The 25,160-nt window shown below is 34.2% G+C and overlaps 2 protein-coding genes and 1 pseudogene across 3 annotated transcripts in view; all 3 read left to right on the top strand.

Moving 5' to 3' along the window:
- Positions 1 to 84: 84 nt before the first annotated feature.
- On the top strand, positions 85 to 8,476 carry LOC306867963 (ubiquitin-like protein 7). Its single transcript, XM_079413927.1, has 10 exons — positions 85 to 371; positions 1,619 to 1,738; positions 1,849 to 1,931; positions 2,038 to 2,122; positions 2,200 to 2,257; positions 3,527 to 3,660; positions 3,777 to 3,826; positions 3,905 to 4,081; positions 6,481 to 6,591; positions 7,935 to 8,476. The coding sequence occupies exons 1-10, from the start codon at positions 188 to 190 to the stop codon at positions 8,070 to 8,072; spliced, it is 1,140 nt and encodes a 379-aa protein (XP_079270053.1). The 5' UTR covers positions 85 to 187; the 3' UTR covers positions 8,073 to 8,476.
- Positions 8,477 to 11,135: 2,659 nt separating this feature from the next.
- LOC306868323 (peroxisomal succinyl-coenzyme A thioesterase-like) lies at positions 11,136 to 19,603 on the top strand (annotated as a pseudogene). Its single transcript has 10 exons — positions 11,136 to 11,325; positions 11,399 to 11,498; positions 15,251 to 15,451; positions 15,858 to 16,016; positions 16,955 to 17,074; positions 17,168 to 17,250; positions 17,336 to 17,429; positions 17,523 to 17,603; positions 17,682 to 17,823; positions 19,479 to 19,603. The product of its transcript is annotated as a peroxisomal succinyl-coenzyme A thioesterase-like (transcript).
- Positions 19,604 to 24,540: 4,937 nt separating this feature from the next.
- The window catches only part of LOC306867958 (laminin subunit beta-4-like), a 24,354-nt gene continuing 23,734 nt past the window's right edge, over positions 24,541 to 25,160 (top strand). Inside the window, exon 1 of the mRNA XM_079413916.1 lies at positions 24,541 to 24,862. Within this exon, the coding sequence (XP_079270042.1) occupies positions 24,838 to 24,862 (25 nt within the window). The 5' untranslated portion in view covers positions 24,541 to 24,837. The remainder of the gene's footprint in view (positions 24,863 to 25,160) is intronic.

Genomic DNA, 25,160 nt, shown 5'->3' with positions numbered 1-25,160 from the left:
TTTCATAGCTACACTGCCCTCTCTGTTCACACGCGAGAACTACAGTCTAAACACTTCAGGAAAACTACAATTCCCAGAACCGCCATCTTTCCTGGCGCGCGGATGAAAACAGTCGCATGATACTCTGTTTATTTCAAAGACAGACAGCGTTTACAAAATTAACAGATTTATTCGTCGTTTCTGTGCAATGGCGCTCTCAGAGTGGCGTCTGTCTCTCAAGCTGTTGGATCAGCCCTCTCTTCCCAAGTCCGTGCTGCAGTTTCCCGAGGCGGACCCCGGAGATGTTCCTCCCGGAGAGTACCGGGTCTCCACTCTCAAGCAGCTGGTGTCAGCTCAGATCCCAGATGCATTACCAGATCCGGAGCTCATAGGTAACATATAATGCGAAGAATATGGCTCATTATAATATTAGACCACAGTATGGCTTTAATGCTGTCACATTTGAACCGATTAAAACACTCGAGCCTTTATTTACAATCTTATAATTTGATGTGGACCTCAAAGTCAAATCCTCAAATTAAAATCATTAAAAGATATTCAGGTAACTAAATAAGGGTTTCGTTTTAGCCCGTTATTTTAAGCCTTTTTACATGTATTCCTGTAGCCTAGTGCTTATTATTATATTATTATTTTATTAGTTTTTATTATTATTTTTTTTTTTATTTGGTGACTGTCTTTTAAATTTTATTGTCTATTTATGAAATACTAGTATACTTATTGCTTTGCTAGTTACTGTAATAATCAAAGATAAATATTCCATTGCTATATCAGTATACAGTATGTTAACAATAAATGCTTTGAATTATTTGTGGTTCAGAATTAATCACTTTTGTCCAGTTTGTGTTCCAGTTGTTGCCGGTATCAATTACAATCTTTGCTAGGGGTAGCCTAATAGTAGTTTAGTACTACTAATAACTTCCTAATAATTACTAGCATGTATTCCAGCTTTATTAATATTTATTTATTATATCCCAACTGTTATTAGTAAACATTTTTATCCCACTAAATAATAGCTTAAAAAAAGCATTTTATCTTTTCATAAATAATTATAACCAAATTTTGTTTTAAAAATTGGTTACTTAAGATTAATTTACAGGTATTACATGTATTATAACAGTGTAATAATTAATATAAATGCATCATATGGTGCATTACAAGGGGCATAGTTAAAAAGAATGATATATTTGAAGACATCAAGTAAAGTGTTACCCATCTTACTAGAAGGAAGTTATTTTATGGTTTAAATAGTAAACAGTCAAATCATTTCGCAAGTTCTTATTTTTTAACATTATCAACAAACTATTATAAGGGACAAATAAGAGACACATAAGTCTATTAGACCATTTTTTCCCCCTTAATGGGGTGGAAATTTTGTATCTCATTTGTTTAAAAGGTTTTTGCAATATATAATATAATATAACATAATATATAATAGGATTTAAGTCATCAAGCTGGAACTATGACTTTTAAAGACTTAAACGTGTCCCGTTTGTGATGAAATCTAAAGACGTTTCAAAACAGTTTCATGTTTCCAAAAAAAAGGAAAAAGAGAAAAATTAATCAATTCTGGGAACAACCCCTAGAGGAACGGTTTTCCCATTATCTTTATGCATTACAGAATTAGTGTACTGTGGCAGAAAGTTAAAGGATGACTTGACTCTGGAGTCCTACGGGATTCAGTCGGGATCCACGGTGCACATCCTGAGAAAGTCATGGCCAGAGCCTGAGATACATCCCGGTGAGTCGTGTTGAAAGAATGGAGATGAAGATGGACACTGGTTAGCTCCAAAAAGACAAAAGTGTACCATGCATACAGTCCATTATTTATTCCTGTATGTTCTCCTATAGACCCAGTGGACAAGGTTGCGGCTGCGAGGGAGTTTCGTGTCTTGCAGGCAGCTCTTCACACCAGCACTGCATACAGAGACTCGGTAGGTTGACTAGACCTGCATACAGATTCACTACTGACCATGAGTGTCTCTGCGGCTGGTTCTGGGTCCTTGGGAACATGTTTGAGTAGCTGTTCACTCATTCCAGGTGTTCAAGATGCTGAACAACAAGGAATCCCTCGACCAGATCATCGTGGCAACACCTGGGCTGAGCAGCGATCCTGTGGCTCTTGGTATGATTGCAGGCAGAAGTGATTTGTGATGTGAGGCGTGTTGAAGACTTACTCATGTTTATTGACTGTATTTTTAGGGGTTCTTCAGGACAAAGACCTCTTCATACAATTCACAGACCCAAACATGCTTGACACGTGAGTGAGCATCATTACATACAACTGATCCAAAATTAATAAATAAGATTATTATTAGTAGTGGTACTAATTATAGGAGAAAAATAACAACACTAATAATAAATAGTGTTATATGTAGAAAAATAATTCAACAACAAATAAATCGGTTGTTATTATTAATAAACTAATAAATATTAATATTAATAGGTATTGTTGTTTTCTTATTAGTAATATTAATAATATTATTACTATTACTAATTAGAAAAACAACATCAATAATCATAAATCATTCATTTTATTAATTAACTTATCAATACTAATATAATCACAATAATTAGCAATTCATAATAAACAATTAACAACAATAATAATAATCATCATCAGTAAATCAATGCTATATGTAAAATAATAATAATACATCAATAATAAATCAGTAATGTTATTAATTGATAATGCAATAACATCAATTTATTAACTCATATGATAATACACTAATAATAATTATTGTAATATAATAATCAAATATATAATATATGTTATATAAAAAAAATACATAAAGGTTATTATTAATTAATCAGTATTATATATATATATATATATATATATTAATTAATTAATCGGTATTATAATATAAGTATAATTAATATTACTACTATTAGGACTACTACTACTAAATTAATAATAATAATAAATCAGTAATGTTATTTTTAATTGATAATGTAATGGCAACAATAATGTCTAATACAACAATAATTATAATACTTAATTAAATATTAAATAAATCAATGTTATTATGAATTAATCAGTATTATTGTAATGATAAATATAATTAATACTGCTTCAGTTAATAATAGTAATATTAATAAAAAATTAATAATGCTATAATAATAATAATTCTGATTGTGTTATTATTATTGATTAATCAATATTGAAATAATATTTTTTTAATATATATACCGTATATATATATATATATATATATATATATATATATATATATATATATATATATAAAAAAGGTTGAATTAATATTTGTCTTATTTAAAGCATAAGCAGTCAAGTTTGTCTGGTACTAACTTTATAATAATTAATCACAGTTAAATTGTCTCTTTTGTTTTTGAAACGACTTTCCATTTTGGCTGATGTCACATCGTGGAACGGTTGTGAACACCATATCGTGTTGACTTCCTGTTGAATCTGAGGTTTAACTGCCTCAGAATGTGGCATTTGAATCATGTGGTGCACTTTGGGTTAAAGCAAACGATACCCTGAGCTTAACTGTCTCACCAGATTGACCAATTCCCACCCGGCACTGGTAAATGCCATCATCCTGGTGCTGCACTCGGTGGCTGGCAGCGTGCCGCCCCAGCAGAGCGCCAGCTCCTCCAGAAATGTGTCCTCTAGCTCTTACAGCGACATGCCAGGTGGGTGTCCATTTAAACACAATTTAAGTGAAAAATTGCCCACCATTTACATAATGTGACAGGTCATTTTGGTGATCCATAGTAGTTTTCATGCATAAACTTTTTTTAATCTACAGGAGGTTTTCTCTTTGATGGCATGTCTGATGACGAGGAGGACTTCCAGTCGGTTTGTGATGATTCACTGTTCTTCATTAGGAATAAGGCATTAACAGTATTGGATCCTAAGCCAGTTTATCATCTGTAGGGGAATCGCGGTGGGCCGTCCACTCTTGCTAGTGGTTTGGCTGGCATGAGGCCAGCTTCACTGGGTTATAACGGCGCCGTGGGCCCCAGACCCATCACTCAAAGTGAGCTGGCCACCGCTCTGGCCCTCGCCAGCACCCCTGAGAGCAGCGCTGTTACACCAACTACAGGAAACCAGGTACAGGACACTTCAGTAGAGTACACTGCCCATTACTGTGTCCACCCAGAGTAGGGTTGCAAAAAGATGGAAAATTTCCAGTAAATTTTGGAAACTTTCCAGGATTTTTTAGAATCTTCCAGGAAAGTTTCCGGAAATTTACTGGAAATTTTTCACCCCTTTGCAACACTTGGTGTTTTTACTGTGTGTGTGTATATGTATATATATAAACATACAACCAGGCCTAAAATTATAACTCATCAAGCACCAAATGCGCATAAAGCTTTGGTCAGTATATAAAACAGTGTTATTTCCCAATGGTATTGGGTATTTTAATAGTAATGCTTACAATATTGAATTACTCTATCTAGTTACTTTTTATGGAAAGTAATGCATTACATTACTTTTGCGTTACGTTTTGTCAAGTGGGCTGGGCTTATTTATTTTTAATAACAACAAAAAAAAAAAGTTATATTTTTGGCAAAATATAAATTAGGGCTGATAGAAGTGCCTTTGCACCTCACCCCCAATTTCTCTCAAACAGAAGAGGTGTTGGTGACTATGTTTCCATCCACCCATTTTTTAATTTTGGAATGTCGCATAAAAAATCTGGATGGAAACTCCAAGATGTGCATAAATTCTAAAAATGCGCATAAAAAACTAATGCGCACAATTGAGTAGGATAAACTTTTTATCCGATAAGAAAAAATGTGCATAAACTACGATGGAAACACATTTACTGAATAAATTCCACCATGCACATCGAAAAAGTCATATGACTTTGTGCTATGAGACGGGATAACTTGACTAGCAGCGAACCGATCTTGTTCACAGCATCTATATGTTGTTTTGGTCGTTCTGAAATGCCTGAGCAAAGTCTGTCATCAAAGTATTTCTGTCTTACACGACTGCGTTCCCAAACAGCAGCATCCACCTCTGAAAACAATGACCGCATTTATTGTGTTACGTCTGCTCTCTCTGAGGCGCAAGTAATTTATTATATATGAAAATGATTATATTCAGTAATTCTCCTAGTTTTCTTAGAGATATTTAGTGCCAGTTTGTCATGAAGTGACGATTTTGTTCTCTTTGACTCGTTGGATGGAAACGGTGCTTTATTCGCAAATGTTTAATGCGATATTCCAGTTTTGCGCATAAGTTAAATTTGCATCTTTGGATAGAAACATAGCTAGTGAATTAATGAGAAAAAAAGTAAGTATTTTCTTGTAAATTTAAAAGTAATGCTTTACTTTACTAGTTACTTAAAAAAGTAATCTGATTACTGCTTACTTGTAATGCATTACCCCCAACACTGTTCGCTAAATTTACCAATAAGTTTTATAAAAATTAATTATAACAGTGCAGGAAAATGCAATATATTTTGGCACAGTTATCAAAATGCAAAGACTGTGTTTCATGGCCAGTACAAAATATTTATGTCATTGGCAGGTGTGGCAAAATATATACAAACATTCAAACATTTGTTGTAAGATTTTTTTTTTTTTTTTTAAATAGTCTCTTGTGCACACCAAGGGTGCATTTGATCAAATTTGGTTATATTTGTTAGAATTTTAGTAATATTGTAACAATCTAAATAAATAACTGAATAATTTTTATCATTTTAACAATTGAGTCATCCATTCCTGCGATGGTGAAGCTGAATTTTCAGCAGCCATTATCCCAGCCTTCATTCTAATATGCTGATTTGGTGCTCCAGTTAAAATTTCTTGTTATTATCACTGCTGAAATAACTTAATAATTTCATAATACATGTTACATGTAATCTTTAGCAGATTCTGTGATGCCTAAATTCACTTTAATTTATAAGTGATATATTTTAGTTTTTAGTGTTTTATTTTTAAATTAAAGCAGTATAAAAATTTAGGGTACGTTTACATGATAACAATATACTAAAAACAGAAATGTTTTTCCTTTGTGTAAAGACAAAATGTCAAAAAGATCCCCGTTAACACGGATCTGCGAATGCGACTAAAAATTCTGTATTGTTCATGCTAGGCCAGTAGATGGCGCTGTCACTTTGAAAAGAAACACTACGCACCTGTGAACATATCTATGCACACGTATAATACACAAACGCATGACGTCAACGTTTTCACAAATGTGTGTTTTTGTAGTTTACACTGAGACTACAACGGTATCGTTTTCAAAATTTGTACTTTGAAACCCGTTTTCCAAAGTTTGCATTTTCAGCCCACCAGCTGTTTTCTTGTAAATGAGCGGCCAATACGTACAAAGTTTTCAGTTTTTAGTTGAAAACGATGTTGTGACTACTTAATATTAGAACTAGTTAACAGACAGTAATGATAATAATTGTTATCAGCTGGAATGTAACCATCAGTGTGTCTATAATGTTTTAGATTTGCATACACTAATTTAAAAACCGAATATGTCTGTGACAGGGTCCCTCTTCAGGAGTGTCCCCGATCCCTGCAGGCACTCCTATAACCAACGACCTGTTTAACCAGGCACTGCAGCAGGCCCTGCAGGTGTCCAGCATGTCCAGCTTATCCGTGAGTAACCACCGGACATCCTGTGACATTTTACACCAGATTCACCTTTATAGTGTCCATTAGGGGTGGGAATCGCAGGGTACCTCACGATACGATATAATCACGATACGATATAATCACGATAACACGATAATATCGCAATTCTGCGATAATCGATATATTTCTAGAAAATCCTATAATGATACATCACGATATCTCTAAACAAAATGCCTGTGAAAAGGTTAAGTGCAAGTTTTCTTTCTTTATCCAAGTCCAAACTGTTAAAAAAAACCCAGCAAAAAAAGTTCTGTAAATCAATTTTAACATGTTGAGTAGGCTAAATTAATAATTTTATTCTTGGACTTATTAAAAGCGTACACTTTTCTTTTTCTCTGTGTGTAAACAAACACATTTAACTGCTTATCAAACAGAGAGAAAAAAAAAAAAGATAAGATATAATATAAACCTGGTACAAATTTCTAAATTTACCTGGAGTGCTTTCTCAACCTTTCTACTCCTCTCATCATAAAAACAGAGTCCCACATGAAGAAATAGCCGTTCACATCGGGTCTTTTGCGCGCTCAGGTTCGTTATTTCAACGCATGGCAAGCATACACACTGCACACTTCTGCGCCGCATTACGTATGCCATAGGTGCAGATTTATGTTTCTGCCGGTCGGTGCCCACTGTTCTCACTGCATAATGCGCACTTGTAATATCTGAGAGAGAGGGAGAGCAGTGTTGTTCACATAAAACTGGACGCACCGGCGGCGCTCTCTCTCACACCTGCGATCCGAGCGGAGAGGCTACTCACGGACTGAATATGCGCTCTGCAATAATAACGTGATCAGTGCCTATGGTCCACGCTGATAGCAGTTCTGGGGCAGCTAGTTTTCATCCCCATAAACATATATATAGCAGTAAAGCTAATACAGTGGCTGGAAATCTGTTTATTCCTCGGTTCCTCGTGCTTCCCCATCTTCATAGAGAATGTGGATCATGGTTGCTCAGAGCGCTTTTGGATAGAAGCTGGAAATGGCGCAGCTGCGATTTCCACGCATTTTTAGACGCTGTGAACAGGGAAATCTATTTAGAGCACCTTATTATATTAATTAAAATATCGATATTTGGCCCCAGATGTCGATAATCGTATCGCACTGAGAAGAATCGCGATATATCGCCATATCGATTTATAAATAGAGATGTCCAGAAAAATGCATGCATTCTTCCTATGACTGTTAGCACAGCTTGATTTTAACGCATCCTGTTCCTTTTTATATGCAGTGAAGTCTGTTCACAATATCATTTTTCTTTGTTAAAGTGACATTACTGATTCTGAAGTGACTCTATTTGATAATGTGTAGAATCAGTGGCAGTCGCAGCTCCAGCAGCTTCGGGACATGGGCATCCGTGATGAGGAGCTCATCCTGAGAGCCCTGCAGGCCACCGGCGGAGACATCCAAGCGGCCCTGGAGCTCATTTTCGCCGGAGGCGCTCCATGAATCACTTCTCTCTGAAGTAAAACGATATTATGATGTTACAACCAAGGCAGATTTACCACTACATATTCAATAATTTAACTACCTATTTGAAAGTGTGGTTTACTTTTAACTTATGTTTGTCTTTTATTTTTAGACATGTACATTGAATGCGGTGCTATTAGCTGTTTGAAGAGTAGGCCTAGTTTAGGGAACACGTTACAATATATCACTTCTGCTGTGTTAATAAAATGTGTTCAGCTACATAAATATTGATAGCTATAAGCTAAAGTTTGATCTTCAGACAATCATTGTTACATTTTTTTTTGTCATTAATTAGAATCTTCCTTGAATAACATAAAGTTTGGTGCTCTGTAGTTGTGTGAAAGGATGAAACTTGGCATTAAATGGAAATTGACTCTATTTTTTACGACTGTTTTTTTGTGTTGATTTTCGACCTCCTAATATTTTATTAAAATGTCATACTCTTGATCTTCCAGTGAAACAACAGCATTTCAACTGGAAATTAGTGCATAAATAAACCTCAGCAAAATAAATGTGACCCTGGACCAAAAAAAAACAGCCTTAAGTCGCTGGGGGTATATTTGTAGCAATAGCCAAAAATACATTGTATGGGTCAAAATTATAGTTTTTTTTTTAATGCCAAAAATCATTAGGATATTAAGTAAAGATCATGTTCCATGAAGATATTTTGTAAATTTCTTAATGTGAATGTATCAAAACTTCATTTTTGATTAATAATACAGGTTCATCTCAAAAAATTTGAATATCGTGAAAAAGTTTTCTTGTAACTTATTTCAAAAAGTGAAACGTTCATATATTTTAGATTCATTACATGTAATGTAAAACATTTAATCAGTTTTTTTGTTTTAAAAAATATTTTTTTGTTTTTGTCTCAAAATATTAGAATATTTCCTAAGATCAATCATAAAAAAGATTTGCAAAACAGAAAAGTTCAAGTTCTTTAAAGTATGTTAATTTATGCACTCAATACTTGGTTGGGGCTCGTTTAGCACAAACTCCAGCATCAGTGAGGTGTAGCATGGAAGCGATCAGCCTGTGGCTCTGCTGAGGCACTACTGAGCCTTCAGCTCGTCTGGATTGTTGGATCGACTCTTTCTCATCTTTCTCTTGAAAATATACCATAGATTCCACATGGGGTTCAGATCAGGCGAGTTTGCTGGCCAATCAAGCACAGTAATATCATGGTCAGCAAAGCACTTGGAAGTGGTTTTGGCACTGTGGGCAGGTGCTAAAGTCCTGCTGGAAAAGGAAATCAGCATCTCCATAAAGCTTGTCAGCAGATGGAAGCATGAAGTCCTCCAAAATCTCCTGGTAGACGGCTGCATTGTCTCTGGACTTGATAAAACACAGTGGACCAACACTAGCAGATGTCACGGCACCACAAATCATCACTGACTGTGGAAACGTCACACTGGACTTCAAGCAGCTTGGGTTCTGTGTCTTTCCAGTCTTACTCCAGACCTTGATTTACAAATGAAATGCAAAATTTACTTTTATCTGAAAAGGACTGTGGACCACTGAGCAACAGTCCAGTTCTTTTTCTCTTTAGCCCAGGCAAGACGCTTCTGATGTTGTTTCTGTTTCAGAAGTGGCTTGGCAGCCCTTTTCCTGAAGACGTCTGAGCGTGGTGACTCTTGATGCACCGACTCCAGCTTCAGTCCACTCCTTGTGAAGCTCTCTCAAGTCTTTGAATCGGCTTTGCTTGACAGTATTCTCAAGCTTGCGGTCATCCCTGTTGCTTGTGCACCTTTTCCTACCCAAATTCTTCCTTCCAGTCAACTTTGCATTTAATATGCTTTGATACAGCACTCTGTAAACAGCCACACCTTTCAGTAATGACCCTCTGTGACTTACCCTCTCTGGATCATTGCCAAATCAGCAGTCTTCCCCATAGTTGTGGTTTCAAAGAACAAGAGGATGGTCATTAATTGAAACTCAAATGTAAATATTCTAATATTTTGAGATACTGATTTTTGACTTTCATCAGCTGTAAGCTCTAATCATCAAAATTAAAACAAAAAACTTTTGAAATGTTTTACTTTACATGCAATGAATCTAAAATATATGAAAGTTTCACTTTTTGAAATAAGTTGCAAGAAAAAAAAAAATATTTTCACGATATTCTAATTTTTGGAGATGCACCTGCATGCATTGCTAAGAACTTCATTTGGACAACTTTAAAGGCGATTTTCTCAATATTTTGATTTTTTTTTGCACCCTCAGATTAAATAGTTGTATCTCGGCCAAATATTATCCAATCCTAACAAACCAGACATCAATGGAAAGCTTATTTATTTAGCTTTCAGATGATGTATAAATCTCAATTAAAAAAAAAATTACACTTAAGACTGGTTTTGTGGTCCAGGGTAAAAAATATCAATAAAAAACTTACTTTTTTAAAATTAAAATGTATATGTTACATACTTTCGATATTCATATGGAAACAAGCAGTGATAGTTTGTATTTACTTTTATGAATGAGCAGAATATCAATCCAAGTTTTATGATGCATTATTTCTATTAAAATGTTTATCTAACCAATTCTATCACAAATAGCAACATGTATCACTATATAATAAAAGACCAGCTGTTATAACAAAAGCCACCATAATTGTATTAATCTCAATAATATCAAGATTTGATTGCAATTTATTTGCTTTAAGCCAACTATAGTAAATAATTAACAGGTAAACAAACAACAATTCCCTTATAACAAAACTACAGCATTCCCAATTTTCCTACAGACCTGATTATTTTGTACATCTTATGTCAGTGCTCTAAAATTAGTCACATTTTATGGCAGGAAATCCTGTCACTTTGGTCAGACTATCTACATAAGTCTTTTATGATCAGTTTCAATAACCTGTTACGTTTTTATGGGCTTGTTTATCTATGAACTTAAGGTCCAAATAAGGAGCTGTCTGTGTGAACCGCAGTCCTATAGGACAATGACCAGCTTGAACATTTTATTGAAGCCTTTGCCACAGTTTGTATTTATTCAGACTTTTTCCAGCGACTCCACTGTTCAATTTTTAGGTATAACATGGCAGAGCACGCTCCTGTGCTTTCTGTTCATCCTTCAAGCTGCTTGGTTGATGAAAAAACAGAGGTTGAAGTTAAGCACTTACCTGCTGATTATAAGATCACTCTTCACGCACTGACTCAATCTGAAGATGGAGATGATTGGGAAGCGTTCGGCCGCTACACCAGCGACTCCTCAGGGACTGTTAAAGGTACACTACTATCTTAAACCATCATACAATCACAGTTTTGATTCTACAAGAATTTACTGAATTATTAATACAGTTTCCAGAGATAAAAGTCTTGGCGGGACATTTGAGGGAGTTGAAGGCATGGGTCTGCTGTGGAGTATGAGACCTGTTCCTGAAAGTAAACCAGGTCGCCGGTAAGTAATTAATAAAGCGAGCGATAAACAACAGCATGCATGAAATTCTAACTGAAAGGGACAGTTCACCTTAAATTAAACTTGCTTAATTTACTCCCTATGTGTATACTGTTATTTTTCTTTGTAAATTGAAATGGGAAATTTATCATAAAGGTGCTAACATAAAAAAAAAAAAAAAAAAACAACTGTGTGGGAATAAAAGGCCCATTGTCAATATAGTGCAATAGATGGGTTCCAGAGGTAAAAAATACCATTCATTTTCTTCTTAGGGAAATTGTTAAAGGGTTAGTTCACCCAAAAATGATGAATCAAAAATTATATAAAAAAACCCCCAAAAAGTATATCATTAATTACTCACCCTCATGTCGTTCTAATCCCTTAAAGGGATCCTAGTATGCACTTTTACAAAGTCTTGATTTTGTTTTGGGGGTGTACTAGAACATGCTCTCATGCTTGGTGGTTCAAAAATTGCATTATTTTTCACATAATTCACTTTATTACAATACCTTTCTCCCCAGCCTACCACAAACGGCTCGATTAGTTCCGGGTCTGAGGCCCGCTTTCCAAAAAATGAAATGTGTTGTGATTGGTTAGCTGTCCCAGTGCTTTGTGATTGGCGAACAGATGGTGTTTCAGTACTGCCCCGTCCTGCCAAAGCAGCATGTTTGTCAGAATCGCCATATCAATTCAGACCTCGAGAATATTGAACAAGAGGATCGCGCAGAACATTTGCACGCATAGATATTGCAAGACATATTAAAGTAGTAGCACGTTTTAGTGCTACTACTAAACAACAGCTTAAAAATAACTGCATTTACTATGTATAGATAAGTGCAACAGTAATATGGATTATGTTTATTGTTCTATAATTCTAATAATATAACATGAATTGCAGTGTAATTGTTATACAGTTTAATTTATTTATACCATAGTCCCACAGAGTTACACTATTTGTTGCGGCATATATCTGCAAATTCATTCTCTGCCAGCAGGAAGCGCTGTTGGACTGGGAGAGATAGAGGTTTGGCGGTAACGCTGTACACAAAGCAGAGCTCCGCTCACAAACGCTGCTTTATCAGACATTACATGCAAGATGAAATGAAAATGACATCCATGATTTTCTGAAGACAGTTGGTTTCCTTCAGAAATATAGTGATGTAAAAACACCTGCACCGGGTTTTGATTTTGAAACGTGCGGTGCTCAACCAAGCTTTGTGATATCACAAATACAGGAAAACAAATTTGTAGTCCAAACGAGCCATTCGTTGTAGTTCTTGAAAAGGGATTTTTTTAAAACAAAATATCTCCCTTTGGAGTGGACTTTGACATTTGTAACATTTGTAATAGGACCACTTTAAGATCTTCGTTCATCTTCGGAACACAAATTAAGATATTTTTTATGAAATCCAAGAGCTCTCTAACCCTGCATAGACAGCAAGGGTTCTACCATGATCAAGACCCAGAAACGTAGTAAGAACATCGTTAAAATGGTCCATGTGACAGCAGAGGTTCAACTGTAACTTTATAAAGCTGTGAGAGTACTTTTTGTGCACAAAGAAAACTAAAATAACAACTTTGTTCAGCAATTCTTCTCCTCCGCATCACTCTCACACCTCTGAATGTAAACAAGGCACAGCGCCTGCGTGTTCTTTGTCAGCAGCATCAGGTGCATGCATTGTTTACGTGCATGTGTCATGATACACTCCGAAATGGCATCTTAAGGGTGACGCGGAGGAGAAGAATTGTTGAATAAAGTTGTAATTAGTTTTCTTTGCGCACAAAAAGTATTCTCGCAGTTTCATAAAATTACAGTTTAACCACTGGCTGTTGTATATGTTCTTACTACCTTCTGGGTCTTGATCGTAGTAGGACCCTTGCTGTCTATGCACGGTTAGAGAGCTCTCTGATTTCATCTAAAATATCTTAATTTGTGTTCCGAAGATGAACGAAGGCCTTACGGGTTTGGAACGACATGAGGGTAAGTGATTAATGACAGAATTTTCATTTTTGGGTGAACTATCCCTTTAATGTGCTTTTTGCAATATTTCAGTTCCCAATTTTTCAACTTATGTTTTAAATACCCCTGTTTAACAGCGGAATCCCAGGTGAAAAACTACATTACCCATGATGCTTAAAGAAAATAAATCAGAGAGCCGCCTTGAACAAATCGCACCAAACAAGCACAGAGGTCCGCCTATTCCATGAAGCACCCCTATGACATAATAGAGTCTCCCCACGGTCTCAGAAATACTTAAATATATGTATGTATATTCAGATTTGGCAATGAACTTAAAATATGTCGTTTCCAATGTTCCCTCTAAATTTTTTTCTTGCTGAGCAAAACTTTTCTCTAGTGGGCGGACATTTCGGCCACCTGAGCGAAAACATTCGTTATGCCAGACCTGTACAGCGCGCACACAAAAAACTGTGTAACTTTGAATTTTAATGTGCTATTTATATTTGATTTGACCCTTGATGTAACTAAATGATGTACATTTTAGGTTATTTGAGAAAATAAATTTCAGTACAATACACTGCCATTCAAAAGTTTGGGATCAGTAAATTTAAAAAATAAAAAATACTAAATATTATTTCACAAAATAATATTGTGAAATATTATTGCAATTTAAAATAAAAGTTTTCTATTTAAATATGCTTTAAAATATAATTTATTCCTGTGAAGCAAAGCAGTATTTTCAGTGTCACATGATCCTTCAGAAATCATTCTAATATGCTGATTCATAATCAATGTTGGAAAAAGTTGTGCTGCTTAATATTTTTTGGGACCTGTGATATTTTTCAGTATTCTTTGAGAAATAAAAAGTTGAAAAGAACAGTGTTTATTCAAAATATACATTTTGTGTTACAATATACACTATTCAAAAGTTTTGCAGTAAATGTTAGTAAATTTTAACATTTAAAGTAAATGTTTTCTTTCTTATTTTTTTATTCAGAAAGGATGTGTTAAATGGATAAAAAGTGATAGTAAAGACTTATATTGTTCGAAAATATTTATATTTTTAATTAATGTTGTTCTTTTTAACTTTTTATTAGCCTAGTCAAAGAATCAAAGAAAAAAGGTTCCAAAAAATATTAAGCAGCTTCATATTAACATTATAAATATCAACAGTTTCAACACTGATAATAAATCAGAATATTAGAATGATTTCTGAAGGATCATGTGACACTGAATGATGCTGAAACTTCAGCTTTGCTTTACAGGAATACACTATATTTTAAAATATATTAAAATAGAAAACCAATATTAGAAATTGCAATATGAGAAATGTTAATATTACTGTTTATTTTTTTAAGCAAATAAATACAACCTTGATGAGCATAAGTGACTCCATTAAAAAACAATGTCAATTATGTATTAGGTTTATAATATAGGCCTAACATAGTATAATATCATATCAAAACAACAGAAGCATTTAAGCTGATAGAAGAGAATGGAAAACAAACTTAAGCAGCTTAGAAGGAACAGTGCTTGTTTCCATATATACAATTAACAATAAATTGATAGTTTTATATTTCTCCATTGTTTTTAATTCAATAGTTTTTTTACAATGCTTTGTGATATTGTAATTCTTTCCCTAATTAAAGCTGTTAAGCACACAGTCGCAGTCTAGTATTTTGATCTTTTTAAGTAGCATGCCAATGTGGTGTCTAACTTGAAACTGAAGCGAAAAATGCAAAATCTTTTACCGTCATGCACTGAATTGACAGATAATTCTAATTTGAATTGACAGATTTCGGAAGAACAATGTCCAGACCCCCGTTAAAGTGATGTTTTCTGTGTATGAAGGACACCTTGCTAGGGGCTTTAAGCATCACATACCCCTCACATCAGCTACTGCTGAACGCTGGTATTTGGCCCCTGAAGTCCAGAGGGTTGAAGTGACAGAGGGTGAGATAAAGGGGACACTCTTCATTCCTCCAGGTATGGATTAGTGTTTAGATGCAGTCCTTGCCCATATATCATGCAACAATTTTTAACTATATTTAATTTAATAACATATTCTAATCATATAAATTGCATAAACATGCAAGTTTAATACATTTATTGATTTAATTATAATATAAATATTTTTATACTGCCATTTTTTAAAGAAATTAATAGTTTTATTCGGCAGTGATGCATTAAAATGAACAAAAGTGAAGGATTTAATTCAAAACATTCAGAAACAACACATGAAATATGTATTTGTATTGTGCCACAAGGGAAGCGTTTATTTTAAAACTAACCTACTCTGTGACCTTGTACATTTAGATGAATGTAAATCATTGTACATTCTGTCTACTTTTACAGAGACTTAAGGGACTCTCCGTTTATATGCGTGTGGTTTTGTAATGCAGGTTCCTGCTGTGCTGGACCTCTGGGGAGGGCAGGGAGGTCGTGTTGAGTATCGCTCAGCGCTCCTGGCGTCCCACGGCTATGTCTCGCTGGCTCTGGAGTACATTGGGATGCTGACTGCTGAAGGAAGACTCCATCATGTGGACAACACCTACTTTGAGGTACGTGTGCTACACAACAATTAAAATATAACTTTGAATAACAGATAGGTTTATACATGAATCAAATATACAGTAAAATCAGGAATATTGTTAAATATTATTACAAATTTAAAAGAATTGTAATATAAAATGAAATTTATTCCTGTGATCAAAGCTGAATTACTCCAGTTTTCAGTGTCACATGATCTTTCAGAAATCCTTCTAATATTATGATTTGCTGCTCAAGAAATATTTCTGATTATTATAAATGTTGAAAATAACTGCGCTGCTTCATATTTAGTTGGAAACTGTGATACACTACCATTTAAATATTTTTTTCCTATTCATCAAAAAAAAATAAAAATAATAATAAGCAAAATGTTTTATTAATAATAATAATAATTGAGCACCAATGATAACTGAGCAGCAAATCAGCATATTAGAACGATTTCTGAAGGATAATGTGACACTGAAGACTGAAGTAATGATGCTGAAAAATCATCTTTGAAATAGCTTTATATAATATAATAACATAATAGCGTTATATTTATATAGTAGCTTTACAATATTAATGCTTTACTGTATGTTTGGTCAAATAAAGGCTTTTGTGAGCAGAAGAGACTTCTATAAAAATATTAAACAATCTTATTCAAACATTTAACTGGTAGTGTATATGACAAATATTTATTGAAATGAAATGACATTTCTATTACCTCTTTGGATATACATTAACTATACTGCCATTATTTAATTTTTGTTAATGCTAAAGTGATTCTAAAATAATTCAGTTCTATGTCAAATCATTTTGAATGTTTAATTAGATTGAAAAATAATTTCAAATTGAATAAAAAATTATTTTTCAATATTTCATACAATTTGATTCTTACATCGGAGAGGGAAAAATAAGGTATATACCATAATATACACCTTGAAAGTATTTAAAGCTTGTTGTTTTTCAGACTGCGTTCACATTTTTACAAAAACACCCCAAAGTTCGTCCTGACAGAGTGGCAGTGATGGGGATGTCATTCGGTGTGTCTGTAGCGCTGGGTTTGACCGCATACTCAGAAACTGTAGAGGTAAAAACGCCATAAGTTCTCATTTTCATCAATACAGTGGAGATTTGAAGCAGATACAATGTATTTTTCTGTTCTTTGATGGAAACTTTGCAGCCCAGGTGTGTGGTTTGTGTGAGCGGGAGTCACATCATGCCACTCAAAGGATCTTTGGCGGATGTCTATGCAGCACTGCAACAGCAAGAAACACAATTTTCATTATTAAGACGCATTACGTTATACAAACTATATACTAAGAACATCTGTCATTCTGTCAACACCAAGGAATATAGACAAAATCCGCTATGATGAAAAGATGAGGATAATTTGGCGGGATCTGTTGCTGCCAGTACCAGATGACCCTTCCAAGAAAGTTAAGGTATGAAAATGATGCATTTACTTTGTAATCGGTATATAATATTCAGTTTTGTACCACAAAGAGTCATGTGCTTGCAATTCATGTTTTTACCAGATGGGTGAGATCAAATGTCCTGTTTTATTAATCGTTGGAGAGGACGATCAAAACTGGCCGGCTTCAGAATCTGCAGCGGATGTGAGTCGATCAGTTTAATACATTAATATGTTTCATCTCAGGCCAGTGATTGAGCTGATCTCATTTCCTGCTCGGCAGATGAAGAGGATGATGGAGAAGGCTGGGAACAGTCACCTCCTAACGGTTCTCTCGTATCCTGGAACGGGTCACCTTATTGAGTCGTCCTACAGCCCTCACATCCGATTCAGTGACTTCAAACTACTGGAGGCAAAGACCAAAGGTGAAAGTCTTAATACATCACATGTATAATCAAGCTGTGTTTGAGCTGGCTAGCCCTTGTGTTACGTTAAAATCATGGGTACAATCGTTGACCCTAATCCGATTATAGTCACTGCACAATGTTCTTTTCTGAATATCAGCACATGTGCGCGAGCATAAATGTGCTATTAGTTTTATACAACAGTGCAGAGCAACATTGAAAGAATCAGTTTTTGAAGGAATCGAGTGAGCCAGTGATTCAACTGTCCATTCAGATGGACTCACTTGTTTCGTTTCTAATTGAATCAGCCATTTTGAATGAATCGTTTGATTTGAATGATTCAATAAATCATTTATTAAAACAGGGACTTGTTGCCGCACATTACAAAAAGTAAATACAAGAAAGTATGAATTTTAAAGTTCACCCAAAAATGAAAATTACCCCATGATTTGCTCACCCTCAAGCCATCCTAGGTGTAAATTACTTTCTTTATGTAAGTTCTTTCAGACGAATACAATCAGAGTTATATAAAGAGTTGTTGAATAGTTATAAAACAACAAAAATGTGAACTGTATGTTTTTATTACAGCCGATTTCCACGTTTCACATTTATACATTCATATTTACATGCATTTCATAACTGTTTTACTGTTTAAATTTAATTCAGTAGCTCATGTAGTCCAGATTTGAAATTTATACAGAAATTGGATTTGAAAAATACATTTCACTAGAGAGAAATTCACTAGAGAGTGACAACTAGCACGTCTCATAACAGTGGAAATGCAGCAAGTAAATCAATACATTTTGGTTTATTTGGACTAAGAAGTTGTAGTTTGTCTTATATCAAATATAGCATTTTAAATTAATTTTAATAAAATAGATTTTAATAATTTATATGATAAATATAATTATGATTTTCAAAATTCTATTCAACGTTTGTTTTTAATTTTCATAAATTTAAAGAAGTTATATTTTGTATTATAACAAATATAACATTTTAGAATTGTATACATTTGAATAATTAATATGATAAATATTAGTATTTGTTTTTCACAAAAATTATAATAGTGTAAATTATATATATATATACATATAATATTTTTTTTTTTAGATATTATTTTGCTTATTCCTGAAGCTCAAAGTGTAGAGTAACACCAAGATCATGGGTTCAATTCCCAGCAAAATTCACAAACATGAACTGAATGACACTTTTAACACAGCATACATTTCTTCGGGGGGAAAAAGCCAAATGCATAAATGTAAACACTCTCAGAGGGAAGTATTTCTTTCTTTCTTTCTTTTAGGTCTTTGCTCCTGCCTTTAACTTTGACCTGCTAACATCACAATCATGGTAGAAATTTTTACAACATCTCAGAAACTTCGAAATTTTGCAGGCATGTTCATGACCCTAAACAAGAAATAATTTCACAATTTCAAGAAAAGCATCCAAGTTTAACCAGTATTTCCAACAACTCAAAGATGTGCTATGGGTCATACTGACCAGGAATATAACATAAGGGCTAGTCTATGGATCATCTGTTTCTTATGAATTTCCCCACCAGCATGCTTTTAAATGGGACATGAGATGTCATATTCACAGACGGGTAGATGAATGTGCTGTTGTTGGAAAATGCGTTGTATTTCAGGAGGTTAAAATGACATTGCTTTGTATTGTAGTGGTGGTGCTTTGGGGAGGAGAGACGGTTCCTCACAGTCGAGCTCAGGAGGAGTCCTGGCAGAAAACTCTGGCTTTTCTTGAGGAGCATCTCTATGACAACAGCAGAGAAGTTATGCACTGCTAACCATTTATATATACAGTATCTACAACTGTGAGAATAATTCATCTTCAATGGGCCTTATACAGTAATACTGAAGAGATTAATAGTGTTAATTATCATTTTAAAAGTATTAATTATTAAGTTGTTGCAATTAATTAATTGTACTTAAATATTAATTTATAATTAATATTTTAATAATCATTAGTAATTAAAGTATAATATATTGTTGGTAACAATTAATAATTAATTAAATATTATTATATTAATAATTAATAAAATATATATATTTTTTATACTTTTAATTTTAGACGGATCTATATTCCAAATAATTTGATTTAAATAATTAGTACAAATTAAAATATCTAGTGCTGTCAAGCGAATAATTGTGATTAATCGCATCCAAAATAAAAGCTTTTGTTTACATAATATGTGTGTGTATTTTTTATATTTATTATGTCTATATAAATACACACACATGCATGTAGATATTTAAGAAAAATCTTATGATTATATATGTAATGTATTTATATATAATATAAATGATATGAATATAAATTTATACGTGTAAATACATGAAAATATTTTCAAAATATATACATGCATGGTTGTGTATTTATATATACATAATAAATATACACATATACTATGTAAACAAAAACATTTATTTTGGAAGCGATTAATCGCAATTAATCATTTGACAACACTAAAAATATCTAATTATTAAAAAAAAAAAAAGAGAGTAAATGACATGTTTTGTTTACATACAGATATTGGACTTGAGTTGAAGTTAAACCCTGGGATGTTAGAGAGAAAAAAAAAATCAATGATAAAATTAAAGTGCAATTTATTACCCAAAATAATTTATTTTTACATTTAGACAACTTATTGAAGACCTATTATGTGCACTGATGTATAAATGTAAAAACAATTCTCGATTCTATGTGATGGTGCAATTAAAAATTACCCTTCAGTTTCTGTTAGTTGTCTCTTGATTTTTTTTTAAACTCCTGAGCTTAATTATGGTGTTGCACAATTATTGCTTAATTATGATGTTGCACATGAGCATTCCAGTAATTAAAGACACGTTGAGTAATTTAGTGGTTCACTGGCCCTGAATCTCACTCATGCACGAATGCCAATGGTCTTTTCCGGCCAGAAAGTGTGCTGTCCTGTTGGGCTCCTTGATCAAAATACCTTTATTTATTTCATTTTTGTCTAGCTTCAGTTAAGTTGTGTGTTTACTTCTTCTGATACCAAAAAACTGCTCCAAACTCCCGCTGCGACGAGGATCAAAGACTGATGTGTGATGCTGCTGCCAGCTCCAGACAGCCTGCCAGAGCGTCTCACACGAGCAGAGCATTAGAGTTTCACCATTGATGTTGACACCAAACAGTGACAGTGATAACATTTGTCTCATTTGTCAATGCAACAGAATGAGGCTGATATCAGAAGTGACACATCTCATAATCACAGCTGTGCTTTTGTAGTGTGTTCTTCCAGAAAATATTTGAACTTCTACAAAGGAAAACATTCACATAACTGAATGGAAAACAACAACAACAACTGTGTTCCCAGGACTAGCTTCTTTTTCATAAATATTAGGTTGGGGCCACATAGCTGTGATTTTATTGCATCAGATTGCCATATTAACACCGATGACTTGTACAGACACTATAAGGACAAAAGTGTTGGGACACCCCTTCTTTAGAACAGAAAAAGGCACTAACAAAACTGTGGCAACAAAGATGGAAACATAATTCATGTATTTAAAAATTGTATTTCCATCTCTGAAACAGTTTTGGATGTGTCTAAAATGACAGTACCCTTATGTCCAAGTCATTGGTGTTTGGTGATGTGTTTTTGGCTCAAGGTCTGCATTTAAAGTCACACCAGAGGAGTTCAGCTGGGATCAGGACTTGGCTTTCTGTAGACCAGTCACGTTCTTCCACACTGACTCAATCAATCATGTCTTTTTGAACCGTGCCTTATACACAGAGGCACTGTCATGTTAGAATAGAAAAGGGTTCTGTCCAAACTGTTGCTATAAAATTAGAAGCACACAATTCCCTAGAATATCATTATATGCTTAAACATTAAGATTTGTACTCATAGAAATTACTAAAGTAGTCAAACATGTTCATTAGAAGGGGGTGACCCAATACTTTTGGCAATATATATATATTCCATATATGTATGTGTGTGTGTATATATTATATATATGAAAATAATATTTTTATATGATAAAGCAGGCAGTAAATGTAATAATCTCAGATTAATTTTACAGGGAAGAGAATTACATTTAAAATATTTTAATACTTACTATGATAGACATTATAGAATTATTTTAAACATATAAAGCAGATAGTGAGGATTGTTAACTAGGAATAATATATATATCTGTTTACAATATTGAGAATATTATTTCTTTTTCATATTCATGTTTACAATCAAAACATTGATCAAATATTTGTCTGTCTGCCCTGTCATAGCAGTGTCAAAATAAACCCAAGCTTCGAGTCAGAGACACTATTTTTCTTCAAGATGAGACACGTCTTCCCTGGTTATGATTTGCTGGAAGTGTGAGCTGGTAATCAAAAGTGCTTTTGCATTAAAAAGGATGAGAGAATCATGTGGCATAAATTGTCTACATCCTTTTAACTTATTCGAAGCATCACCAAATAATTGACAAACTGCAAGACAGCAAACAACAACAAAGCAGTGGTTTAAAGACTAATAAACTCACGGCAAGTCAGATATAATCTGATTAATGATGTGTGATGATTTGCATTTCCACAATATGAAGTGCTGGTCAACATAACCTTAAATGAATGCCATTGATAAACAGGACCAGTGCATTTATTTAATAGCCTAACTCACATTCCAGACATGTCAGGCTTGGTGAAGATTTGCTGCAAAGATTTTGATTGATACATTTGCATTTTGTCTGGGTCTGTAAATGTCTACAGATGCCAAAAACAGCCTCGAGGGAATGACAAATGTGTTGGCTTGGTTGGTATGCGGTTTCTAACCACAGCTGTTGACTCTGAGATCATAAAAATCTGCCTTTGAAAAGTTTAAAAATGTATTTCTGTGATTTGTAGGCCAGATGCGCGGTGTTTATCAGTATCTGTACCACAGCCACTGGCGCTAATTTCATTCAGGCAATAATTTGTAGCAATAAAGAAGGTGATGTTTGAGATTCCTGTCCAAAATGTGGCTTAAAATGAGGTTTAGCCTTAAAGATGTGAGTAGTGCTATTGATAGAGATGTTTAAATTGATGTACATGAGATGAAGACACAGTCATTGCGGTGGAAAACTGGGTTTTTTATGCATCTGTAACCCAAAACATCTGCATCAATCCACACATTTTTATTAAAATAGGTAATCTTTGTTTTGTGTGTTTTATCAAGAAAATTGTTCAAGTGCCTGTCATAGAAGTTTGTGTTGTATTTGCAAGACTGGAAATTAAGTTTGGAAAAAACCTCCAAGTCATTTTCTCTTGCCCTGGGCTGACCGTTAGACCATTTAACCCTCATGAAAACTAAGAGAAATGCTTCTCTTCATGTCTTTAAAATCACAACAAAACATAGAGGGGCTTATTTGTTCACATTTAATGTCTTTCAAGAAAGAGTTCACCCAAAAATGAGAATTTACTGAATATTTACTCACCCTCAGACCATCCAAGACGTAGATGAGTTCATCAGAACAGATTTGGAGAAGTTTTGCATCACTTGTTCACGTGATCATTGCTTGATCTGTGCATGTTTCTCTTCTGATTCAGATGAGACGACTTCCAGAAAGCAATATTCTGGATAGAGGACTTGTATTTTAGCCAGAAGCAACAACATTTTTTTTTTTTCTTTACAAACACACATATTTTCGCAAGATATTAACTGATGGACTGGAGTGGTGTGGATTACTTGTGGAGTATTATAATGTTTTAATCAGATGTTTGGACTCTCATTCTGACGGCACCCATTCACTGCAGAGGATCCATTGGTGAGAAACTGATGTAATGATAAATTTCTCCAAATCTGATGAAGAAACAAACTCATGTACATCTTGGATGGCCTGAGGGTGACTAATTTTTTTTTTTTTTAGAAAATGTTCAATTTTGGGTGAACTATTCTAGTAACATTTCAGTATGTCCTAATACTATATGTACTGAAATTGATACAGACACAAATTGAAAAACAAAAAAAAATAAATAGTGTAGTAAAATAACACTGAAATACATTTTGGATGTTTTCTTTTTCGCAGAAACTAAACAGCCTAAATTGACCAGCGTCTGAAAAAAACTGTTAAAGCTAAATTAAATCTGCACATCTCTACTACTGACACGTCTTACATTATCGTTTACTATTTAGTGCTTTTAGTACAACAACTAAAAATTAGGTCCAACTTAGGTTTTTGCTTCAGGACCCAGATTTTTATAGCATTTATATATGCTTTTAGTACAACAACTAAAAAAGTAGGGGCAATGACTCCCCTGAGAATTTTAAGTACAGTTTTTTGCTATTTAGCAGCTTCTTACAACTTGTTCTCAACATACTTTTCATAATGATTCTTGGGAGATGTCCTGAAACATTCGTTCCCGGATAAAGTTCTCCCTAGCCTGTATCACACTCTATATATTCCCAAACATTCATTTAATTCATCTAAAGAAATGCATTCTTAGTAGACACACCTTCTGAAGCAGTAGTATGAAGCATTTAATCCAAGTGTGTAAAGTCGTGTGGCTTGTCAAACACATTTCTATACTCTGATGTGTCATTAACCGTGGTGACGAGAGCGTGTCCCGTAATGAATCCAGCCATCATTCCCTCTCATGAAAAGCATAAATCAACTCTCAATGCAACATAATCCTTTTTTCCTCACACAGCCTTGGGGCTTTTCTTCCTTCTCTCACACACTCGGGAGCTCAGGTGTGTCTTTACAAGCTTCAGCTTTCAGAGTTATTACTGCACAATCCATTGCTGGCAGCTACAGGTACGCGCACACAAGCCCGGGACCACAACACACTGAGATCATCAGCAGAAGACCCCATCTAATCTCCTTCAAACTCTCCATCCCGCTGCGTGGAAGTGATAGTGTGGAAGTGTTTAGTCATTTCTGTGTAACCAGCTGTGCTGCGGTATTAAGGGTAATACAGTGACATGTAAATTGTAAGTCAGTGCACTGTTGTTCTCTATAGAGTATTGGACTATGATGAATCATTTTTGGTAGAAGCCGAAGCTGTTCAGTCAAGTCTAGTCCTATGCTATTTGTCTTCATCTGCAAAGGTATGTGTGGAAAATATTCAGTCACAGCTGATGTAATGATTTCTTGGTTAAAATGTTTGGTAATATACAGTTGTGGGATGTTGCATCTATGTCAGTACTTTGTCCAAAAAAAAGAAAGTGTTTTGAGCTACTTTTTTTATGATAGTTTGTGGTTAAAATAATCTGATAAATTCAGTATATTTGGTCTTTTTAAGAAAAAGAGAACATAACCTCAACAAAACAAGAATTGTCAATGTGCAAATGTCAAATGTTTTATTATAATCATAATTTGTTTTAACATAATCAAAAGTGTTAATGA

The sequence above is a fragment of the Barbus barbus genome (assembly GCF_936440315.1).
Source record: "Barbus barbus genome assembly, chromosome: 50".
Lineage (NCBI taxonomy): Eukaryota > Metazoa > Chordata > Actinopteri > Cypriniformes > Cyprinidae > Barbus > Barbus barbus.
The sequence above is the reverse complement of the archived record's forward strand: the minus strand, read 5'-3'. Positions and strand labels throughout refer to the sequence as shown.